Source organism: Hesperophylax consimilis, chromosome 19 (genome assembly GCF_061612785.1).
Source record: "Hesperophylax consimilis isolate HC1 chromosome 19, BYU_Hcon_1.0, whole genome shotgun sequence".
NCBI classification, from domain to species: Eukaryota; Metazoa; Arthropoda; class Insecta; order Trichoptera; family Limnephilidae; genus Hesperophylax; species Hesperophylax consimilis.
In genome coordinates, this window is record NC_142854.1 from 1,962,930 (window position 1) to 1,984,687 (window position 21,758).

Genomic DNA, 21,758 nt, shown 5'->3' on the forward strand with positions numbered 1-21,758 from the left:
CGAACACGACCTGCAGATCAGCAAAAAGCTGGCTGCCTGCCCGCATGGCAGCAGAGCATTCTGGTCGCTTGCGGGCTCAATAGGTCGAAATTTTTGCAAACCCAGTTTGCCACCTCTTACCAGACCTGACGGCTCACTAGCAAACACCGCCACCGAAAAGGCTAACTTATTAGGGAAAATGTTTGCGGAAAACTCGACCCTCGACGACGGGGGTGCTGTTCCGCCGTCGGTTCCTCACTGCGGCTTCTATATGAAAAAGCTGAGGATCCGGCATCGGGATGTACTCCACGTCATACGGGGGCTCGATGTTAACAAAGCTAGTGGACCTGATGGAATACCTGCCCTGGTATTGCAGAGGTGTGCTGCGGAAATAGTTCCAGTTTTGACAAAGCTCTTCAAAATGTCCCTGAAGTGTGGCACTGTGCCCTCTGGTTGGAAAAAAGCGGTCATTCACCCTATTCCCAAGAAAGGTGACCGCTCCAACCCGGCCAACTACCGCCCCATAGCGATCACATCAGTTCTGTCCAAAGTGATGGAACGTGTGATCAACGACAAACTGCTCACATACCTCGAGAAGAACAAAATTATCAACGACCGTCAATACGGATTCCGGCGGAACCGCTCGTGCGGTGATCTTCTCGCGTATGTGACGCATGTTTGGGGGCGGTGCCTGGAACGTCACGGTGAGACCCAAACGGTCGCACTAGACATATCCAAGGCCTTTGACCGGGTCTGGCACCGAGGACTTGTCAACAAATTGCATTCTTACGGACTTCCCGCATCCCTGTGTACGTGGATTGCTGACTTTTTAAGGGATAGGTCGATTCAGGCGGTTGCTGACGGTTTCACCTCTTCCTCGCACTCCATAAATGCTGGCGTCCCACAGGGATCGGTTCTGTCTCCGACTTTGTTTTTGTTGCACATCAATGACCTTTTGACATGTGCACCGATTCATTGTTACGCGGATGACAGTACAGTTCATGATAGCTTTTTGTTTGACAAGCCCCCAAAAGGCACACAAACTCCAACGGCTCGGAGGGCTTTGAAGCAGAGAATGGACGGTTATCTCGAGAGTATTTCCTCCTGGGGTAAAAATAATCTCGTCGAATTTAATGTTTCAAAGACCCAATCCTGTCTGATTACGTCTAAAAGGGATCCAAATGATAATCTAGTCTCCTTCAACGGAAGCAATCTTCCGAACAGGCCTTCCATTGATATGCTTGGTGTAACTATAAGTGACCAGCTCAGGTACGGGGGCTCCATCGAAGCCAGAGTAAAGTTGGCCTCTCAGAAGCTGGGCGTACTGTACAGGGCCCGCAGATACTTTAATAGTACACAACTGCTCACCCTGTACAAATCGCAAGTGCGCCCTACTGTCGAATTTGGCAGCCATCTCTGGTCTGGAGCCCCAAAATACCTGAAAAAAACCCTTGACTCTGTGCAGAAACGGGCGGTCCGTTTGATAGATTCCCCAATCTTAACAAACGGACTGCAATCTTTAGAGCACAGGCGTCAAGTAGGTATGCTGTCCTTGTTCTATCGGTATTACAATGGAAGATGCTCTGAGGAACTAGCGTCATTGATCCCTTCGGCACCGGTGCGTAGTCGGGATACACGCCAAACGCGCGCCCAACATTTGTACACAGTTGACACTTGTCACATGAGAACGGGTCGCTTCTACGATTCGTTCTTAAGTTCAACAGCTCGGCTGTGGAACGAACTGCCGGCCTCTGTGTTTCCTCCCTCCTACAACATGGGACTCTTCAAGACCCATGTTCACTCCTTCCTCTCCAAAAAAAGATCCTCCACACAGCATCCCCAAAGATGACATAGGCCCCGAGGGAAATTATTTTCTTCAGGGCCTCCTGTGTGGAGTAAATATAAATAAAAAAAAATAAAAAAAATCTTCCGAACAGGCCTTCCATTGATATGCTTGGTGTAACTATAAGTGACCAGCTCAGGTATGGGGGCTCCATCGAAGCCAGAGTAAAGCTGGCCTCTCAGAAGCTGGGCGTACTGTACAGGGCCCGCAGATACTTTAATAGTACACAACTGCTGACCCTATACAAATCGCAAGTGCGCCCTACTGTCGAATTTGGCAGCCATCTCTGGTCCGGAGCCCCAAAATACCTGAAAAAAACCCTTGACTCTGTGCAAAAACGGGCGGTCCGTTTGATAGATTCCCCAATCTTAACAAACGGACTGCAATCTTTAGAGCACAGGCGTCAGGTAGGTATGCTGTCCTTGTTCTATCGGTATTACAATGGAAGATGCTCTGAGGAACTAGCGTCATTGATCCCTTCGGCACCGGTGCGTAGTCGGGATACACGCCAAACGCGTGCCCAACATTTGTACACGGTTGACACTTGTCACATGAGAACGGGTCGCTTCTAAGATTCGTTCTTAAGTTCAACAGCTCGGCTGTGGAACGAACTGCCGGCCTCTGTGTTTCCTCCCTCCTACAACATGGGACTCTTCAAGACCCATGTTCACTCCTTCCTCTCCACAAAAAGACCCTCCACACAGCATCCCCAAAGATGACATAGGCCCTGAGGGAAATTATTTTCTTCAGGGCCTCCTGTGTGGAGTTAATATAAAAAAAAAATAAAATTAAAAAAAAACAGTCTAATGAAATAATGACTACCTTGATGTCCGCTGCAGTATGCAGTGCAGCGTGCAGACCTAGGTTTTAGGTTTTAGACATTTTTAATATATTTCGTTACTCTCCATGAAAATTTACTAATTTACATGTCCTAATTAATTGTCATTTTCGAAATTTGTCAAGAATTCAGAAAAGTGGTAAAGTACGTACATACCTACAAATTACTTATTATAAGTTACAAACCATTAAATTTTATCATTTTGTATTTATTGACGAGTGTAAATTTTATAGTTTCCGGCAGCGAATTATAATATTTATTATAGAATAAACGGTTTTGTGTACACATTGGCTTTGTGTACGTATTTCCTATATTAGTAGTCCGATTTCATTGTACGTCCTTGTTGTATATAATTTTGTTTGAAAGGTATTTTGGTAACAGGTTATTAATTATTTTATGCATTCAGTGTCAACATCTGTTTCACTGTTAGCCAATTTAGCTTCTTTAACATTTTAGTATCTTTTGAAAATCAATTTTGCTTAAGTATTATTCTCGAAGCTCTATTTTGGAGAATTTGCAAAACTTAATAAGTAATGAAACTTTGCTCACCCTCTTGCTCTCAATGGTGTCAGCGTCAAAGTGGCCCTTCTCGGAGAACTGCTGGGCGGCGATCTGAATGCCCTCGATGCGCTCCTGGTGTGACCCCACGTCTGCCTCCAGCAGGGCGTGCTTCTTCTGCAAGTTCTGCACGCTGGTCAGGTCCTGAGGATCACCGACACGCAGAATGTTAGCAAATACAAAACTTTGGATTCTTCTGGGTGTTGCTTTCAATAAATCACTATGCATAGGTCATATCTTGTAAGCAACCCTGCTTATTTTGTGGGTAGAAAACAGTCATTCCAAAGATTTGAAAATATCAAGTTTATGCGTGTTTTGATGGTTAGACCCATAGACAATAGAAACAAAGGGATATGTGGCATGGAACCTTCCCGACTATCACCGAGCTACAACAAAACTGCACACTATCAAAGCGACTTTACATTTGGTGTATAGATAGAAACAAAGGCGGGGCGTTGCTGTGCATGGATGCGATTTGTAGTTGTATGGATAAAGGATGTTTACGCAACACGTTGTGCGTGGCATCATACTAACAACGGTTCATGGCCCATCTCTCTTGTTTCTATTATCTAAGGTTAGAGCACTATTGCGAAAACAGTCTTTATAGACCTTGTGGAAATAAGAGTTGATTTTTTTCTCTTTTAACTTAATAAAAGTGAAGGTTACAATAATTATTGCAAATTGAATACAATGTTATGAAAATCGTGATGCGTATAATTTATTTATAGTATATAATAAATATTGCAAGAGTTTTTAGAAAAATAAATGATGTCCTGTAGAATCATAAAATATGATTCCTTTGCATATATTGACAAGCTGTTAGTTTTTGTTAGTGTGCTGAAAATGTGCGACACCATCCCAAAACATTTAGTGCTGGTTTTAATCTTAACCGCCCTCCACACTAGTGACCAAATTCATTGAAAAAGTATTCTGATATCTATAATTCAATCGAAGATCTAAAAGTTTCAAACTGCAAAAAATATTGAAAATGCCGCTCTGCCGCTAACATAATTACGTTAAACCATCAATTTCTATGTTTTAGATTTCAGAATACATACTTTTACATATTAGAATTTGGACAGTAGTCAATTAGGTAAATATTTAATAAAAAGTCGATTTGACATTATTTGTGAAATCATGGCTATGATTGATGGAAGCTTTTGGTTTGTTAGTGAAATGCAATTGTTTATATAATTTCTAAAATCACTCAGTGCTGGTGAAAAAATGTGTTTAGACGACTGATCTTGAGTTCACAATTTTTTTTTTCATTAGCTACCCGAAACAAGTGAGACTCTTCGGAACTGCATTCGATGCATCAAAAGAGATATATCATTTGAACAGTGTTAGAAAGAGAGAACACCACACATTCAGTTTGCGTGCAAAAGTTTACCATAGACACATAATTCTTTGAAAAAACATTTAGGACGGGTTGTTTCGGAGTATTTGAACAATTCATCAAATTTCAACGTTCATTTTCAAGTTCTGTGAAAGATTTTTTCAAGTTCTGTTTTTATTTCAGTTCTGTCAAGCAACTAGCCTACAATGATATAATAACAGAACTTGAATTGGACTTTCACAGATCTCAGAAATGAACGTTGAAATTTGAAGAATTATTCAAATACTCCGAAACAACCCATCCTTAGTATTTGAAAAATATTTGTCAAGTTTTGTAATTTTTTTAATAAACATTTTTATATAAAATGAAAAACAAATGAAGTTACGATAACTTTTTTACTACAGTTTACACGATAAAAACCATGGGTTTGCGTCAAAAAATTAGAGTATTTTTAATTGCATATGTTGATTATACGCTACAATCTGAAAAGGTGTTTCATCTACTTTCAGTATTAACAGTATTTTATTTTGAAATATGTTAAAAAAAGTGAATTTATCTGGAATCAAATGTAACGGGAAATTATTTCCCGCAAAATGCTTTATTTTTTTTTATTAGTATAGTATATTAGTATTTTCTTAAAGTTTGTACATGATTTAGGTATAAAGTATAATATAAGTATATTCTATTAATTTTTCTCAAAGTGTTCAGCAGGGTTTCCTGTTCTGAGGCGGCCTGTAGTTTTGAAACTTTTGTATTTAGTTTCAAGTTGTCTTTACATCGTCTTCATAATGTTTGTAAATTGAATTTCACTTAATTAAGTTCAGTTAAGGCGTCCTGTGGTGGTGAGAAGAAATATTAAGTTAGAAGCTTGCGTTGTTAGTGAGCTGGTGCGGTTCTGCCCTCAACCCAACAACGTATAGACTGATTGATACCTGCTAACCTGACTCACCTTGCCGTAGTCCTCGCTCATGAGCTGGCCCTCGATCTCCGACAGCCACAGCTCCACGTCCTCGACGGTGCGGTTGAACTGCTGCTGCTGCGACGCCTCCTGCAGCTTGGTGCCCTTCTTCTCGGTGGCGCCCACCAGCGTCTCCCAGAGACCCAGTATCTCCGAAGTGCGGGATTCAATTTGGGCTGCAATCGGAATTATTGTTGTCATTTTAGGAAAATGGAAAAATATTGATCAACTCAAAAAACATACAAATACAGGGTGTCCGGAAACTCGTAGTACAAGCGGGAAACTGGTGAATCTACATCACATTTGGAGTCGATTTTGTAGTATATTTTTTTTTGATTAGATCTTTCGTTATCGAGTAAATCGAGTTAGAAGTTGATTTTTTTTTTTTTTTTTTTTTTTTTTAATCAAATTCTTATAAATTATTACTGAAGATCAAAGTACCCAACTAATTAAAACTATTTGAAAGTAAAACAAATGAAGAAACTCGGATTTGAAGCATTATTTTGAAATCACCCTTCATTTAATCCGGTGTAATCATAAAATATTTCTGCTCTACAGGGTTAAAACATCTGTTGTTCAACCCTAAACACCAGAAAAAACTTTAACCCTAAAATAGCCGAAAAATATTTTTTTTTGGTTTTTTTTTTTTTGTGAAAATGCTCAAATCAAAAAACTTTATGTTTATTTGGGTTCCCCATGTGGTGTAGATTCTCCAGTTTCCCGCTTGTACTACGAGTTTCCGGACACCGTGTATATGTTAGTGTCCTAGGAACCCAATCAAATTTTATTTAATGTATTAATTTTAATTAACTATGTAATTAATCACATATAGTATATTTGCAACATGTGCCAGTGAGGAAGATACTCTCAGTATCGCCCTGGTAAAAACCTCCATTCAGAATCGCCCTGTTGCTTAAAATGGCTTTCGCCATGTTTAGTGACCAGATCTGTATAGCCAGGTACTTCCTACCTTCCTTTCCCCCATCTCCAATACCTGCAGCCTCACAACATACCCCAATTGGGGATGGCATAGTTCCACTGGCTCAAGACAGTTGGGACTGATCTGCAGTATTCACATAATTTTTTTTTTTAAATGCAAAATTATACAAATAATATTATGTTAGGTTAGTATGGTGTAATACTCACGTGAGGCATAATGCTTCTGGTCAATGAGGTCCTGTCCGGTGGAGATGATCTCGTCGACTCGACTCTTGTTGGCCTGCAGTTCCTGTTCAAAGTTCTGGTGTTTCTGCACTTTGCCATTCAGGTTGGTGGGGTCCAGGTAAGAGTCGTCCGTGGCAAACTTCAGCTTCTCGTTGACCCATCCTGTGACCAACACATGTAATCGTAATGAAGTAAACCATCAATAATATCATCAAGGCACAATATCCCAAAATGCCAAAAGAAGGAGGATTAGAACTATCGTCGAAGCGAATTGTTAGAGTATATAAACTAATTTTTAAGTAAAAAGAAGGAATTTGACCAGTGGCGGCTCGAGCACTTCTTTGATGGTGGGAACCAACATTTTTTGGTAACCGAGCAACTCAGGACAGTGGCAATTTAACACATTTTACAAAAGAGATATAAAGACAATAGCAAAATGGTAAAAAAAGTAGTTTATGTTAGATTAGGTTTTTCTGTTTTCATCACTTTAAATGACTTTGAATGCTTTTCAAAAATGTGTTGAATTGCCACTGTCCTGAGTTTTCATGGAATCCACTTTTTACGTGCGCCTACTGTACCGTAATCTCGGTACACGGAGAATATATTATAAAAATTTCTCTAACAAAAATGTTCATTGTCAAATCATGTCACCTAATCAGTCTAAACACAAAATAAATTTAAATATCCATTTAATTTATAAAACAGTATAGTAAAAATATCCTGCCCGAAACTACGAAACTTTCTTGAACAAAAACAAACGGTTTGGTATTTTGTTACGAGGGGATTCTACGAACTGTCCCCACGTTAGTTCACATACGAATACGTAAGCACAGTTCTCGGATTGCCTACGATCGAGATATAAATGCAAAGAATAAACCAAAATGTCTAAAGGAACATCTCGGATTGTTCCCAAATGCGCGGTAGGTTCTGCGCACTGAGAAATGGAATCGCAACGACTCACACGCTAGTGGGCTGTCCGCTCGTCCGTTGGTCGGCCTAGCTGGCAGTTGCTTGCGCTCGCCCATAGTAATCACAAACAGCTTCAAAACATGGAGAAATGATCCGAAATAAATTTTTATATTTTATTTCTACATATATAAATTGGTTTTATGTTTAAAGAATTCATTAATTTTGGTGTAAGAAGCACTGGCTGTTTTTTTCTAACCCCATCGACCCCCTGTAAAGAACCGCCACTGAATTATCTTGTTTCGTTTGGTTGTGGCGAAAATTACATCGGGGTATCGTGGTTAAACTATATAACAACATTGTGATTGTGTTGTGTGCTCCTTCGCCGAGATACAGTGTGGCAGATAAAGTGTTGGTCATCCTGTTTCTCTTCCTTCCATACCTTGTTCATTCCTACACATACTATCCACCTGACTCCAGCAAACACCATTCTGTTTTGTTGTATTTACAGTCCATTTACAAGTGCAAGCTGTAATTCGTAAGCAGTCCCAAATGCAACATTTGGGTACAAAAATAATGCAAGCGCAAACATCACACCTTAACTTTAAGCCAAAAAATTAACATTTTACAAAACATCAATCAATAGGTGTGTTTGTTTTGACGAAACACATGTTGTAATTTTTGGCATATTTTGTATGTATGAAAAATAATTTGCAGTTCTCATTAATTTCACAATTTGGGGTGGCATATTAGTGAGAGGGTACTGTACTTATATTTTTTAAATTAGTTTAACAATGCTACCTTTGGTTTCGTCGCAGTCCCTCTCAAACTGCTGTAGTTTGTAGGCATCGTCCAGGAGGGCCCGCCTCTTGGAGGAGTGCTCCAATAGGGCAGATCTGCGCTCCAGCAACTGTACACAGAACATACACATTATTAATATACTGTCAGTGCAATATTCTAATACAGGCGTCACAGACGTTTGGTTCGTTAATCCGCCTCCAGAGATGCTGCCCTCGTCACTATCGGCAAAAAAGGAAACAACTAGGCATTCCAACAAATTGATTAAATTTACAATACTAAATGAAAGCTAATAAAATAACTCTGATCTGGGTACCAGGTACCATTGAGGGTAACGCGTGGGCTGACAGATGAGCAAAGGGAAAGAAGCACCACTTGCAGGATCCGAGCGCCGTAAGTGTGGTATGAAATATTGAACGGTGACTCAATTCTCAGCACTGGAAGGAATGGGAAACCAGGCAACTACTCAATATGGACAGTATGCTCCGTAAGGGAACTGCCAGGACTACCAATAGGACATTGCCGTCTGAGTAGACACAAGCAGCGGTTGGGAGTAGAAAACACCAATAGATGCAGAAAATATGAAGAGAAAGCAATTCACTTATGGTGCCAATGTCCAGCCCTGATGGGAAAAAGACTAAGCTACCTGCGAAGACACTTTGTGGAACCAGGAGACCTAGCCTAATATCCAACGACAACCCAATAAAATTAATCAAAGGGATCGGGTTACTGTTACAGGAATGAGGTGAAATGGGAGATAGCAGAATGGGTCCATGGCCTGAGTGCAAACGGGGACTCTATCAGTAAATCCACGTTTAATAATAATGAATGAAAACTAAAAGCAAAACAAAGTAATTATAAAACAAATTTAGGCGTGAGTTTACCATCTCCCTCCTCTGCGCCACGTCGTCGGCCGCGTAGTGCTGTCCCTCGATCAGCTTGGTGGCGAACTCGTCCAGCGCCTTGATCTTCTCCTCCTGCGCCGCCAGCGACTTCTCAAAGTCCTCGTGCTTCTTGATGAGTGCCTCCACCGAATCAAGCGAGTCTCCCAGGTCCTCGTTGGCCAGGAAGGCCTGGAAATAAACAACAAATACTACATTAACAATGTGTAACAAACATCAGTAATTTTTCAAGTATTATTGAAAAATTATTACTGAAAGTTTAAAAAAAACAGATTGAAATATGTTTTAAAATGCATGTAAAGTAAAGTTCGCAAGAAAAACATTAGAACTCGGATTTACTTTGAATTTAAGTGTCATTAAGTGTCATAAGAACTGATTGTGTGAAAAATTCAGCCAAGCGATAAAGTTGGTACCTTCCCATAATAAAATAATTTTTATTGCCTTTTTCAAAATTGGTATATCCTCTGATAATTTACAGGTCTGCGCTAGTATTTACATAAATACTGATGCAAAATGTGGTCATACAAAGCAATTCGGTTCAACAAGATTACTATGACTATTGGAAGATTAGTCCTGCAGACCGGGAGATAAAAACAGTACATATATGTTGTCGTTGAGGAAGACAACCATCAGGAACATAGAAATGTACATTCTCCATGATAGTTGAGTTTTCAGATCATCTATGAAGATCTAAAGAAATGTGTAGCAATTTACACTTCCCTTCTGACCCTTGGATGGCATTTTCCTAGAATACCCATTAGGATAGAGCCACAGGTAGTACCAAGTAGATAGGTAGCTCTCTTCAAACCGAGGATATATACACATAATAATAGGGGTGGAATGATTATTCACCTCCTGCTTGGCCATCCAGGTGTCAGCCTGCTCCGTGTCCCTGTAGAAGAGCTGCAGGTCCATGCACTGCTCGTAGCGGACGCGGCGCTCCTCCCACAACGCGGCCAGTGAGGCACGTGTCTCGCCCAGCTGCTCCATGCGCGCTACCACGCTCTCGGCCGACGGATGGCCGTCCTCCTCCAGTTCGCGCCCAGCCGTCAGGCAGGCGGCCAAGGAATCACCACGGGCATCGATCTCACCCTGGAACATTAAACATTATTCATTAGTTAGATAATTAGTACCCGACTGCTTATCCAAGGATTGTTGAAACCACAGTTTTGATGGGATAATCCTTTGTATTGAGGCATAGCAGGCTCCCTTGGATTGACTAGCAATCTATATAAGTAATGTTCAACATGATTTTTTTCAATAATGGTCCATTTAGTCGAGATGGAAGTAACGGATTCTATATGAGAAATGTTCAATGTTATTATTTTTCACCTAAACACCCAATCACACCTAAACTTAATTACGAAATCAAACTTTGTTCAATTGAATCTAGAGGTAAAAATATGGATATGGTAAAAACGCACTACCTTTTGATCTAAGTAAATGAATAAAAAACTATATGAAAACTATATACAGGTTCAATTTTCACAGAGAACTGTTGAAGTTTTCATGCAATATTATCTATTATATTAATACGTTGACATCTGCCATACACACTTGCACAATATGCTACAAACGGGAGTGCTGCCATCTATAATATTCACATAGAACTATTGAAGTTTTCATACAATATTTTAGTAAGTAAATACACTATCGTCTGCTGTACGCACTCGCTGCATGTGCTAGCTATAAATGGCCCTGAGAAAAATAATTTCCCTCGGGGCCTGTGTCATCTTTGCGGATGCTGTGTGGAGATCTATAATTTTCACAGAGAACTGTTGAAGTTTTCATACAATATCATCGTAGGTGAATACCCTAGCGCCTGCCGTACACATTCGCCCATGTGCTAGCTACAAACACGAGTGCTGCCATCTATAATTTTCAGAGAGAACTGTTGAAGTTTTCTTACAACATTTTAGTAGGAAAATGCGCTAATCAACATACTGGTAGACAGATATACTACTTGTATGAGGACAAGCAGTATGAACATAATAATTGGTCAATACGCGTAATGGTTACCTTGTGCTCCTGGTGGCGCTCCAGTAGTGCTTCGGCCCCGGCCACGTCCTTGGCCAGCTCATCGGCACTGATGATGGCGCGCATATCCGCCATCCAGGACATGAGGTCGCGGAAGTCGGCCAGGAAGCGGTGCAAAAGGTACGAGGAGTCGAGTTTCTCGCGACGTTCCTGCAAAGTGACAAAATAGATTATTCATACTGCAACCTGGAGTCTTCAAATGCAATGGGTCAAAGTCTAACCTGATCTGACTCTTGCATATTACTTATTAATTTAATTGATTCATTAATAATTCAATAACAATCAACCAAGAGACAGTTGTACAGGAAGGATGTACAGAAAACAAATTAAATTCATAACAGAATTATATTAAGATGAGAAAATTAACTCGGGACATGTCAGAAATGGACTTTGTTTACAGTTTGTTTTGCATTGATCCACCTCGAACAGGACAGAAGAGCGTGCGGAGCGCGTAGAAACATTAAATTGAAACTTATTCAGCAACTTCGGACATATAATTGAATATTACTGAAATTATTCAAAGCAATCAGAAACATTAACGATTGCCATATTTTATCAAATAACTTGTCAAGATTAATTATATGGTGTCGTGATAACCGCTTGCAACTTAACATAAGCAAATGCCAAAATTATGAGGTTTTATCAAATAAAGAATCCAATATTTTTTGATTATTCCATATGTCGTTAGTATCTGTCTCGGAAATTAATGACTTAGGCATTTGGTTTGACACGAAACTTAACTTTATCAAGCATATTGAAATAATAACCAATAAAGCTTTGAAAATGTTGGGATTTATTTTAAGGGATTTCAATAATGTAAACACTGTAAAAACATTATATATGTCACTAGTAAGGAGTCATGTAGAATACAATTCCACGGTTTGGTCCCCAAATTATGAGGTTCATTCACATGCGATTGAAAGAATCCAAAATAAATTTTTAAGATATGTAAATTTTAAAATGGGCATTCCTAGAGAAAACCTAAGTTACGATAACGTACTTTGTTCATTAAATTTAATAAAATTATCTGATTGCAGAATTATTTCCGATTTAACCTGTTTGTATAAAATTATTAATTCAATGTTTGATACCCCTGATTTATTATATGTAATCTCTTTTCATACTCCAAGCAGGTCAGTTACAAGACAGTACCTACCATATTATTGTAGCAATTCTATATCAACGTCCCAATATCACACTCCTATGCGACGGATTCAACAGCTAGGAAACAAATACTACGATGTTGTTGATATACGAGGCGTATCCAGAAAGTAAGTGTACTGAGGCTCTCACGACCGAATGAATTTTATTTTCGACATGTTGGCTATACTTACGTGTAGCCTGACTCTTCCCCTCCGCAACGAGACCGGTTCAAGGTCAGTACGTTGAGAAGTGTCAACGCGACAACACGTTTCGTGAAAAATGTCAATCCAATCTCCCGCCAAGTGCGAAATACGCGGCGTCATCCGTTTTCTCGTTTGGTAGGGAAAACCTCCGTTTGAGGTTTATAATTTGGTGAAAACTGCATATGGTGATAAAGCTATAAATCGTACGAGTATGTACAAGTGGTATCGCGAGTTTAAAAATAGTTCTCACCTCTTCACCCTCCGCCAAAAAGTTCAAAACCACAATTTCAGCCAAGAAAATTATGGCATCCGTGTTTTGGGACTATCAAGGCATAATTTTGATTGAATATCTGCCTCAAGGGGAGACCATCAACTCTGCAAGATACTGTGAGACCCTAAAAAAATTGCGGAAGGCGATTCAAAACAAGAGGAGAGGCATGCTGACAAAGGGAGTCAGCCTGCTGCACGACAATGCCAGACCACACACGGCCAGCGCAACGAAGGAACTGCTTGCTTCGTTTAAATGGGATGTCCTAAACCACCCTGCGCATTCCCCTGACCTAGCACCTTCAGATGTTTATCTCTTTACCTCCCTGAAGCTGTACATGGGTGGAAAAGGGTTTTCAACCGACGAGGAGGTAAAGGGGGAGGTGGAGAAGTGGACGAAGGGGTTGGCGGGAAACTACTTCGAGGAAGGCATCAAAAAGTTGATACCTCGCTTCACCACCTGCATTGAGAGGAATGGCGACTATGTCGAAAAATAGCTTACATATGTACTACGGTAACCATGTAATTTTTATTTTTGTTGTTTGTTTTTGGGGTGTTATGCCGTGTTGCGCTAACTCCTTCTTTAGCCGACGTTTCGGACAGCGTTGCAGTGTCCATCATCAGGGCAGATCCGGTAGATCCGAAGATGTGTAAATTTTGGTTGTCGAGTTTGTGCTTATTTATTTGTGGCCTGGGCCCGTCCAAGTGCGAAATGCCAACGGAAGTGGCGACATCTTGTGGCGAATTCTGAAAGCACAGTATTTATGATAGCCTGGGGCCCATCCAAGTGCGAAATGCCAACGGAAGTGGCGCCATCTTGTGGTGAATTCTAGAATTAGAAAACCGATTGACAGCGGTTAGAGTAGATGTACCCAGTATCAAGGTATAAATGCAATGGTTTTATATTGTATTATTATATGGTATTGGAGTATACTTAGACATGTTATTTGCGTTTAGCTTTGGTGTAGCCGTCAATTACCGGATACCAAGAGCTGTTGAGCTTAGCTCCGTCGTCTCTATTGATATTAAATGGATTTTTGTAGATTTCAATTGCCTCCATAATCAGGCGTGATCTATAAGTTTTGGGTCTTCCCAGGACCTCGGGAGCAAATCCAAAGTAATGGCCGGTTTCAATTAAGTGTTCGGCGATTGCCGATTTATCAGGGTGGCCAAGTTTACAAGCACGAAAATGTTCTGCTATCCTTTTGGAAATCGTCCGCTCTGTCTGGCCTATATAAACTTTGTCACAACCAGAGCAGCTGAGTTTGTACACTCCATCTGCTTCCAGAGGAAACTTAGTCTTTGAAGACCTCAGTAGGTCTTGGATTTTGGTGGTGGTTCCGAAGACAGTTTTGATGTTTTCTTTTCTCAACAGCCTGGCAATTCTGTCTGTCACATTGTGAACGAAAGGCAGGAAAGCACAGCCTTTTGAGTCTTGTTCAACTCTGTCTTCGTTTGTTGTAGATTTGGCTCTTAAAATTTGCCTAGTCTGACTTGCCGGGTAACCGTTGCGCTCCAGTGCATCGGTCAGTTTTATAAGTTCTGCTCCAAGTTTTGTTTCTTCACATATTCTGGTCGCTCGGGTCACCAACGTACGGATAAGTCCTCTCTTCTGCGCTGGGTGGTGGTGCGAATCAGCGTGTAAGTATCGATTCGTATGAGTTGGTTTCCTATATACGGTATGTCCTAGGCTACCATCGTGTTTTCGCATCACCTCCACATCTAGAAAAGGCAGGATTTTATCTTGGTTTTCCAGCTCCATTGTGAACTTAATTTTGCTGTGGAGAGAATTAAGATGGTCCAGGAATTCGTTAAGTTTCTCCGTTCCATGAGGCCAAATGGCGAAGACATCGTCGACGTAGCGCCACCATACTTTAGGGACAGCTGAAGCTGTATCAAGTGCCGCTTCCTCAAACTTCTCCATAAAGAAGTTGGCTATTACTGGCGATAACGGACTGCCCATTGCAACTCCCTCCACTTGCTCAAAAAGTTCACCCTGAAACGCAAAGTATCCCGTTTTGAGGCAGTGTTCAAAAAGTTTGCAGATGTCTTCCTCATATATCTCACTGAGCATTGTCATTGAGTCTTCTAGAGGCACATTTGTGAAAAGAGACACGACGTCAAAGCTGACCAAAATATCTCCTTCCTGGCATTTCGCACTTGGACGGGCCCAGGCCACAAATAAATAAGCACAAACTCGACAACCAAAATTTACACATCTTCGGATCTACCGGATCTGCCCTGATGATGGACACTGCAACGCTGTCCGAAACGTCGGCTAAAGAAGGAGTTAGCGCAACACGGCATAACACCCCAGAAACAAACAACAAAAATACTTTTGGCCGTGAGAATCTAAAAACTTACCATGTAATTTTTATGTTTCAATAAAATCATTTGTAACCTACAAAAATTCAGTACACTTACTTTTTGGATACGCCTCGTATTTAGTACATCAATTTCAATATATGTATAAGCATACCCTATTGAAGTTTTTTTCATCAAGTAGTGGAATATTTTAATAAAGGTATTTAATTTGATTTAACTAACACATAATAATTTTGTCAACTGAAACAGAAAAAAATATTTTGGATTTTTTATGTTTTGTGCCTGCATGCTGTGTAGATCAAGTTCAGTGATATTTTGACTTCATATTTATTTTTCTGCAATTGTTTTAAATAGTCGTTTCCTGCACTATTTTCATGTATAATTTCGTAAATATTTTTTTATATATATGTATATAAAAGCCTTAATAGGCGTGAAATAAATAAATAGTAATAGTAATATAAAGAAACTATTGCAGGCTGTAAACTAAGTCACCTGGCTGGTGCTCGCACAGGTAACGCTTGTCACCGTATCTACGCAGTACCCGCTACCGTACGTAAATTTCTAGTCGAGCAAGAGAAAGTATTTATAAGCTGGACTATTTGCCGCGTCCGAGATTTTATTGGCCTTACTGTCTGCACCAAATGCTACATGATTGGTCACTCATACAAGTATTGCAGAGATACCAAACCCACATGTGGACATTGTGCTCAACAGAATCATACTGGTGAGTCCTGCCCAAATTCCACCATCAAACCAGTTTGCGCGACATGCACCAGATTTGGTAAGCCTGCTGATCACTCAACTGGAGATAGGGACAACTGCCCGGCCTACATCGCTGCACTCAAGAACGACCTTGCAACTATAGATTATGGAGTGTAACATACATGAGCATAAGTGCCTCACCATCGAGAATTATAATCCCGTGACGAACTGTCTACGAATAATGTATATGAACGCGAGAAGCATCCGTAATAAGTTTGATGAGATCGAAGAAAAAGTAAGAAGTTCGCGGTACATTGTACACGTGCTCGTCATTACGGAAACGTGGCTTAAGATTGGAGAGGAAAAGTTTTACTCCCTGAATGGTTACAAAAGTGTTTTTTCTTCTCGCCCCAACGAAGGAGGAGGCGGCGTAGCAATATATGTGATTGATACTATGAAGTGTGCAATTATTGAAAATTTCTCAAATGAAAATTCCTTTTTAGGTATAACGCTTAGTAGCAGTGATAGGAAACCAGTTAACATCTATGCTATCTATCGAAAACCCAACACAAATATGCAGGATTTTCTAATACATCTAGAAAAAATACTGAACGAAAGTAGACAAGATACATTAATATTCGGAGACTTTAACATAGACATATCCATATCCACACATTCTTCATTAAATTTTTGCAACATCTTACAATCTTACAATCTTACAATTTTTCAATACATAACAAAACATTTCCCACGAGAGTCACTGATACAAGCTGCACCTTAATAGATCACATCTTATCAAATAGGCAAAACATTCAGACTACTATATCGAATATTGATGATCCACTTAGTGACCATAATATACTTATTGTTGATTATAAGAACAACTTAAAAAAATGTTTTAATAATAGAACCAAATCCCGGATTACGAGACCTATCATCAACAGTATGTCAGTAAAATCCTATCTTCTTGATAACAATTTCACGATCAACTTAAGCAACTCAGAAGACCCTTTTAAAAGTTTCAATTATCACATTAAAAAGGCAATAGAATCAGGTACAACTACACCAAAAACAGGATTAAGAAGTCGGGTACAACTGAATACTCCGTGGTTTGATTCCAAATTAAATACATTAATCAAAGAACGAAACCAGATTCACAAGCAGTGGAAACAAGACCCTGGTAATCTTACTCTTGTAACACTTAAAAAGAGATTGAGAAATACCATTACTAATTATAGGCGAAATCTAAAACACAAATATTATGCGAACAGCTTTCAACAAAACCAAAATAACCCCACTAAAACCTGGAAAATCATAAACTCTATTCTATCAAACCGAACACATAAACCAACTAACGAAATAGAATCCCTCGTGGTAAATGACTGCGTAATTAAGGATCCGAGCCAAATAGCATCCGCATTTAATGAGTTTTTTCTCTCAATAGGAAAAAAGCTAGCAGCTACCATTCCGTCATTCCCGGATGACTGTAATACCGTTTTTGTGGAACCGAAGGCTTGCCAATCCTTGTACATGGCTAGGACAAACAAAGATGAGGTACTGAGGATCATCTCTAAAACTAAGCTGAAAGCAGCACCGGGACTCGATGGAGTAACACCATCAGTTCTTAAGACTTGTAAAGAAGAATTAGCGGGTCACCTTACAGAACTTTTTAATTGGTCACTGTCCTCGGGAAAGTTTCCAAATGAATTAAAGTTAGCGAAGATAATACCTATACACAAAGGAGACTGTAAAACATGTATCTCTAACTACCGTCCTATATCACTTCTATCGGTTTTTTCAAAAGTATTTGAGACCATAATCAAAGATAGACTCCTAAAATACATATCTGCGAATAATATCCTTACACCACAACAATATGGCTTTCGGAAAAATTCTAGTACTCAATGTGCCGCCTTTGATTTTATCTCCAACCTTCAACAGTATATAGACCAGGGTGAATATGTGGCAGCCATATTTATAGATCTCAAAAAAGCCTTTGATACGGTCGATCATGAAATACTCTTAAAGAAATTGGAATATTTGGGAATTGTTGGGAAGCCCCTAAATCTCCTCCGAAGCTACTTAGATGATAGATTTTGTCTTGTTGAAGTCAAAGGTGTCTCGAGTGGCTTAGGTAAAATCACATGTGGAGTGCCACAGGGATCAATTCTTGGGCCTCTGCTTTTCTTGCTATATGTCAATGACATAACTAAATGTGGTATCTCTGGAAACCTCCAACTTTATGCGGATGACACTGTAATCTATTATCACAGTACAAGCCTGAGTGACCTGGAGTCTCAAATGAATGTAGATGTCTCAATTCTAGCTAATTGGCTGCGTATTAATAAATTGAGCCTCAATATAAAAAAAACGCACTACCTAACTTTCGGTAATAAGGATTATGTGCCAATGAATATCACACTTGGAACTGAGAAGCTCCAAAATATAGAAGTCACGAAATATTTAGGGCTATTAATAGACTCTAAACTTTCGTGGAATTCCCATGTTGAGCATGTGAAATCTAAAATATCCCCAATAACCGGCGTACTGTACCGACTCCAAGGTCTTCTCTCTACATCTCTACTAAGGGCCACATACTATGCGATGATTCACTCCCATCTGAGTTATTTAGTTAGTATCTGGGGCACTATTACTAAAAAACAAATATCAGAAATACAAGTGATTCAAAATCGAGCAATAAGGAATATCTACCGTCTACCGTGGGATATACATATCAAAGATATATATTTAAAGACAAACATACTTCCTTTTACGGTTCTACCTAAATACAATATCACTTGTACAATATTACAAATCATACATAGATCCTCACACACTAACATCAAACCAGCATTTAATTCAGACATACACCAGCACAAAACACGGTCCCAAAATCTAATACACCTAGCATCGTCTACCCACACAACAAAATTTGGTATTAACTCATTACAATATATTGCATATAGACAATACAATGCATTACCTAATGAAATAAAGCAATCAGTAACTAACAAAAAAATATTAGTTAAAACGCTTAAAGATTATTTCCTGAAAATGTTTTTAAACCAGTGAATTTTCGCTCGCTTTCATATGTTGGTTTACTATGTTTCATGTGTATAGATGTCTCTCAGTATTTCTAAAATCTCTATTCTTAACAATGTATTTTTCCTTTTTTATTTATTTTTCTTTTCCTTTTCAATATGTTGTATTTTTTTAAAAGTGTAATATCCTTGTAAAATGTATTTTATGTGTCTGTACTTCCCGTAATGAGTTTTATCTCAACTCATTGGGAATAATGTGTTACTTACCATGTTTTTTGTAATACATTATAAATAAATAAATAAAATAAAAATAAAATAAATTAATGTTAACTAATTTACACAAGACTATTAATACTAAAATTTCTGTGGGGAATACAAATTGTCGAATAAGCCAATCATTATTAGGTTAGTTTGTCAAATATTTATGTACCTTAGCCTTGGCGATGAGGCGCTCCCAGGCGGCCTGGATCTCCTTGCGCTTGGCGTCCGTGTGGGTGGCGTGCGCCGCGTGAAGCGTGCACAGGCGGGCGGCCTCTGCGCCCAGTGTGCCCACGCGGTCCTCCAGAGCGGCCAGATCACGCTCCACGCCCTCGTGCTTGCGCTGGGAATAGACAAACAAACATATGAGATTTGGAAAGCAAAATCAAATGGTACTAATTCATTTGTTATAATTTATATACAGTTGGTAACAATTTCGCAAAAATGTGTTTAATTGCACGGAATATAGTTACAGGAAGGCTATAATAATAATAACTAAGGTTAGCATAATACTATTTTTCTGTGTCGATTCTATATAATTTGAATATAAAATTTTACTTCACAATTACTGTTCAATTTTTTTTTTTTACGTTAGTTAAACACAGGAGGCCCTGATGAAATTAATTTGCCTCCAGGGACTATGCCATCTTTGGGGATGCTGTGTGGAAGGTTTTTTTTGAGGGAATGGAAGGAGGGGAAGCTCTGGGAAGGACCAAAAAAAAGGGATAGGTAGGAATCTAGGGATCAGGGTGTTCAGGAGTGACGGATGTATGATCTATCCTTGTAACTCAGCGCAAGACAATGAGAAAAGAGATATCAGTTGGAGATGTCAAAGGGTCTCCCCAAACCAATCTCACCCGATCCGGCACGCCACGTAGCTGGTGGGTAGGCGCATTCTGAACACACCTCACCCGATGAACCCGGACAACCCTACTAAGTCACCAAACGTAGCGAACCACTTGGGGTGACCTATGGCAGAGGTGTTGGTTATCCAATAAATGGTTCCCGCGGCGGCGGGAACCCAAACCCGCCTTCCAAATTACTAAACTATTATGTTTGTGAAAGCCCGAATGGGCGTATAATGTAAATAAATAAATAATGTGAAAAGTATGCACCAGGACCATATTGGCATTAATTTTACCATTTAAAGCAATGTAAGCACCGGCTTAATACTCTACTACTCATGTTTTCCAACATTCATTTGTCAGACTACTTATGTAATGTATATATTTGTGATAATACCTGCAAGGTCTGTACGCTGGCCAGATCGCGGCCATAGTCGTCGGAGCTCAGCACCACATCCTTCTCCGAGATCCAGGCCACTGTCTCGTCAGCATCCCGGTTGAAGCGCTGAATCTCCTGGGCGCCGAACAGGCGCTCCTGGCGCATCAGGGCCAGCTGGCGGAGACGCTGCCACGCCTCGTTGAGTTCCTGAACAGACAAAAAGATTGTTACAATGCAAACTTGCTCCGCAACACCTCCACATACTCCATATCATAATAAGTTAGTATGAGTGGTAACTTACGTCCTTCCTCTTAACGATGGTCTCCCTTTCGGGGTGTCCCTCGAGCACGAGCCTCTCGGCCAGTTCGTTGACCTCGGTGACACGGTACTCCTGCGCCGCCATGTCCTTCTGGAACTCATCGAACTTGCGCTGCAGCACTTCTACGTGCTCCAAGTCCTGTCCAAACTCCTCCACGCTCACAAACATCTCCTGGAATGGTAACACAAGTTAGATTAGGTTGGAATCATTAGTATCGCTCCAGGACTTTAGGAGTCACTATTTGATTTTTAACAGCGGAAAAGTACTACAAAGCGAGCAGCTGGAAATCAGTTAAATGAATGACTATACCTTGTCGTGGATCCAGAACATGACCTCGTCGCAGTGGCGCAGGAACTGCACCAGTACCAGCGCCTGCTGCAGCTTCATGCCCTTCTCTGCCAGCTTGGAGAGCAGCAGCTCCCACAGGCGGTGGAGTTCCTCTGCAGACAATCGACACAAGTAATCATTACATTGAGTTGGCAAAAACGCTTCAATCGCCTAATTTGATTGACCATCAAATACTATTGTTCGAATTCTGAATGACAATCTAGACTCGCTTTATCTTGTAAATATTATTGAGTTTCACGTACCAATGACAGAATTATTAATTCTCAATTCCACATAATACATATAGATCTTGGCTAGTTATGAAGGCATGAAAAGAAGAGTTTCACGTATCAATGACAGAATTATTAATTCTCAATTCCACATAATACATATAGATCTTGGCTAGTTATGAAGGCATGAAAAGAAGAGTTTCACGTATCAATGACAGAATTATTAATTCTCAATTCCACATAATACATATAGATCTTGGCTAGTTATGAAGGCATGAAAAGAACAATGATGAAACTAAATTTAACAAAACATACGTGGTGAACGTATGTCTGTCGGTATGAAAGAGACAGGCATATCTGAGTGAGACAGCATGACCGAGACGTATAAAAAGGCATGTCT

The 21,758-nt window shown here is 39.9% G+C and overlaps 1 protein-coding gene across 6 annotated transcripts in view; it reads right to left on the reverse strand.

The window, feature by feature from the left end:
• Window positions 1–21,758, reverse strand: part of alpha-Spec (alpha spectrin) — a 112,408-nt gene that overhangs the window by 61,239 nt on the left and 29,411 nt on the right. For 3 of the 6 annotated variants that reach the window (XM_089643515.1, XM_089643519.1, XM_089643518.1), the window contains exons 5-15: window positions 21,111–21,241; window positions 20,784–20,972; window positions 20,501–20,689; window positions 19,431–19,601; window positions 11,302–11,469; window positions 10,135–10,374; window positions 9,265–9,453; window positions 8,384–8,492; window positions 6,659–6,838; window positions 5,504–5,688; window positions 3,210–3,362 (exon numbers count right to left, since the gene is read on the reverse strand). In XM_089643515.1, coding sequence (XP_089499641.1) covers window positions 3,210–3,362; window positions 5,504–5,688; window positions 6,659–6,838; window positions 8,384–8,492; window positions 9,265–9,453; window positions 10,135–10,374; window positions 11,302–11,469; window positions 19,431–19,601; window positions 20,501–20,689; window positions 20,784–20,972; window positions 21,111–21,241 — 1,904 coding nt within the window. Of the gene's footprint in view, window positions 1–3,209; window positions 3,363–5,494; window positions 5,689–6,658; window positions 6,839–8,383; window positions 8,493–9,264; window positions 9,454–10,134; window positions 10,375–11,301; window positions 11,470–19,430; window positions 19,602–20,500; window positions 20,690–20,783; window positions 20,973–21,110; window positions 21,242–21,758 lie in introns of all 6 variants that reach the window. The other 3 variants (XM_089643516.1, XM_089643514.1, XM_089643517.1) reach the window with 1 other exon arrangement.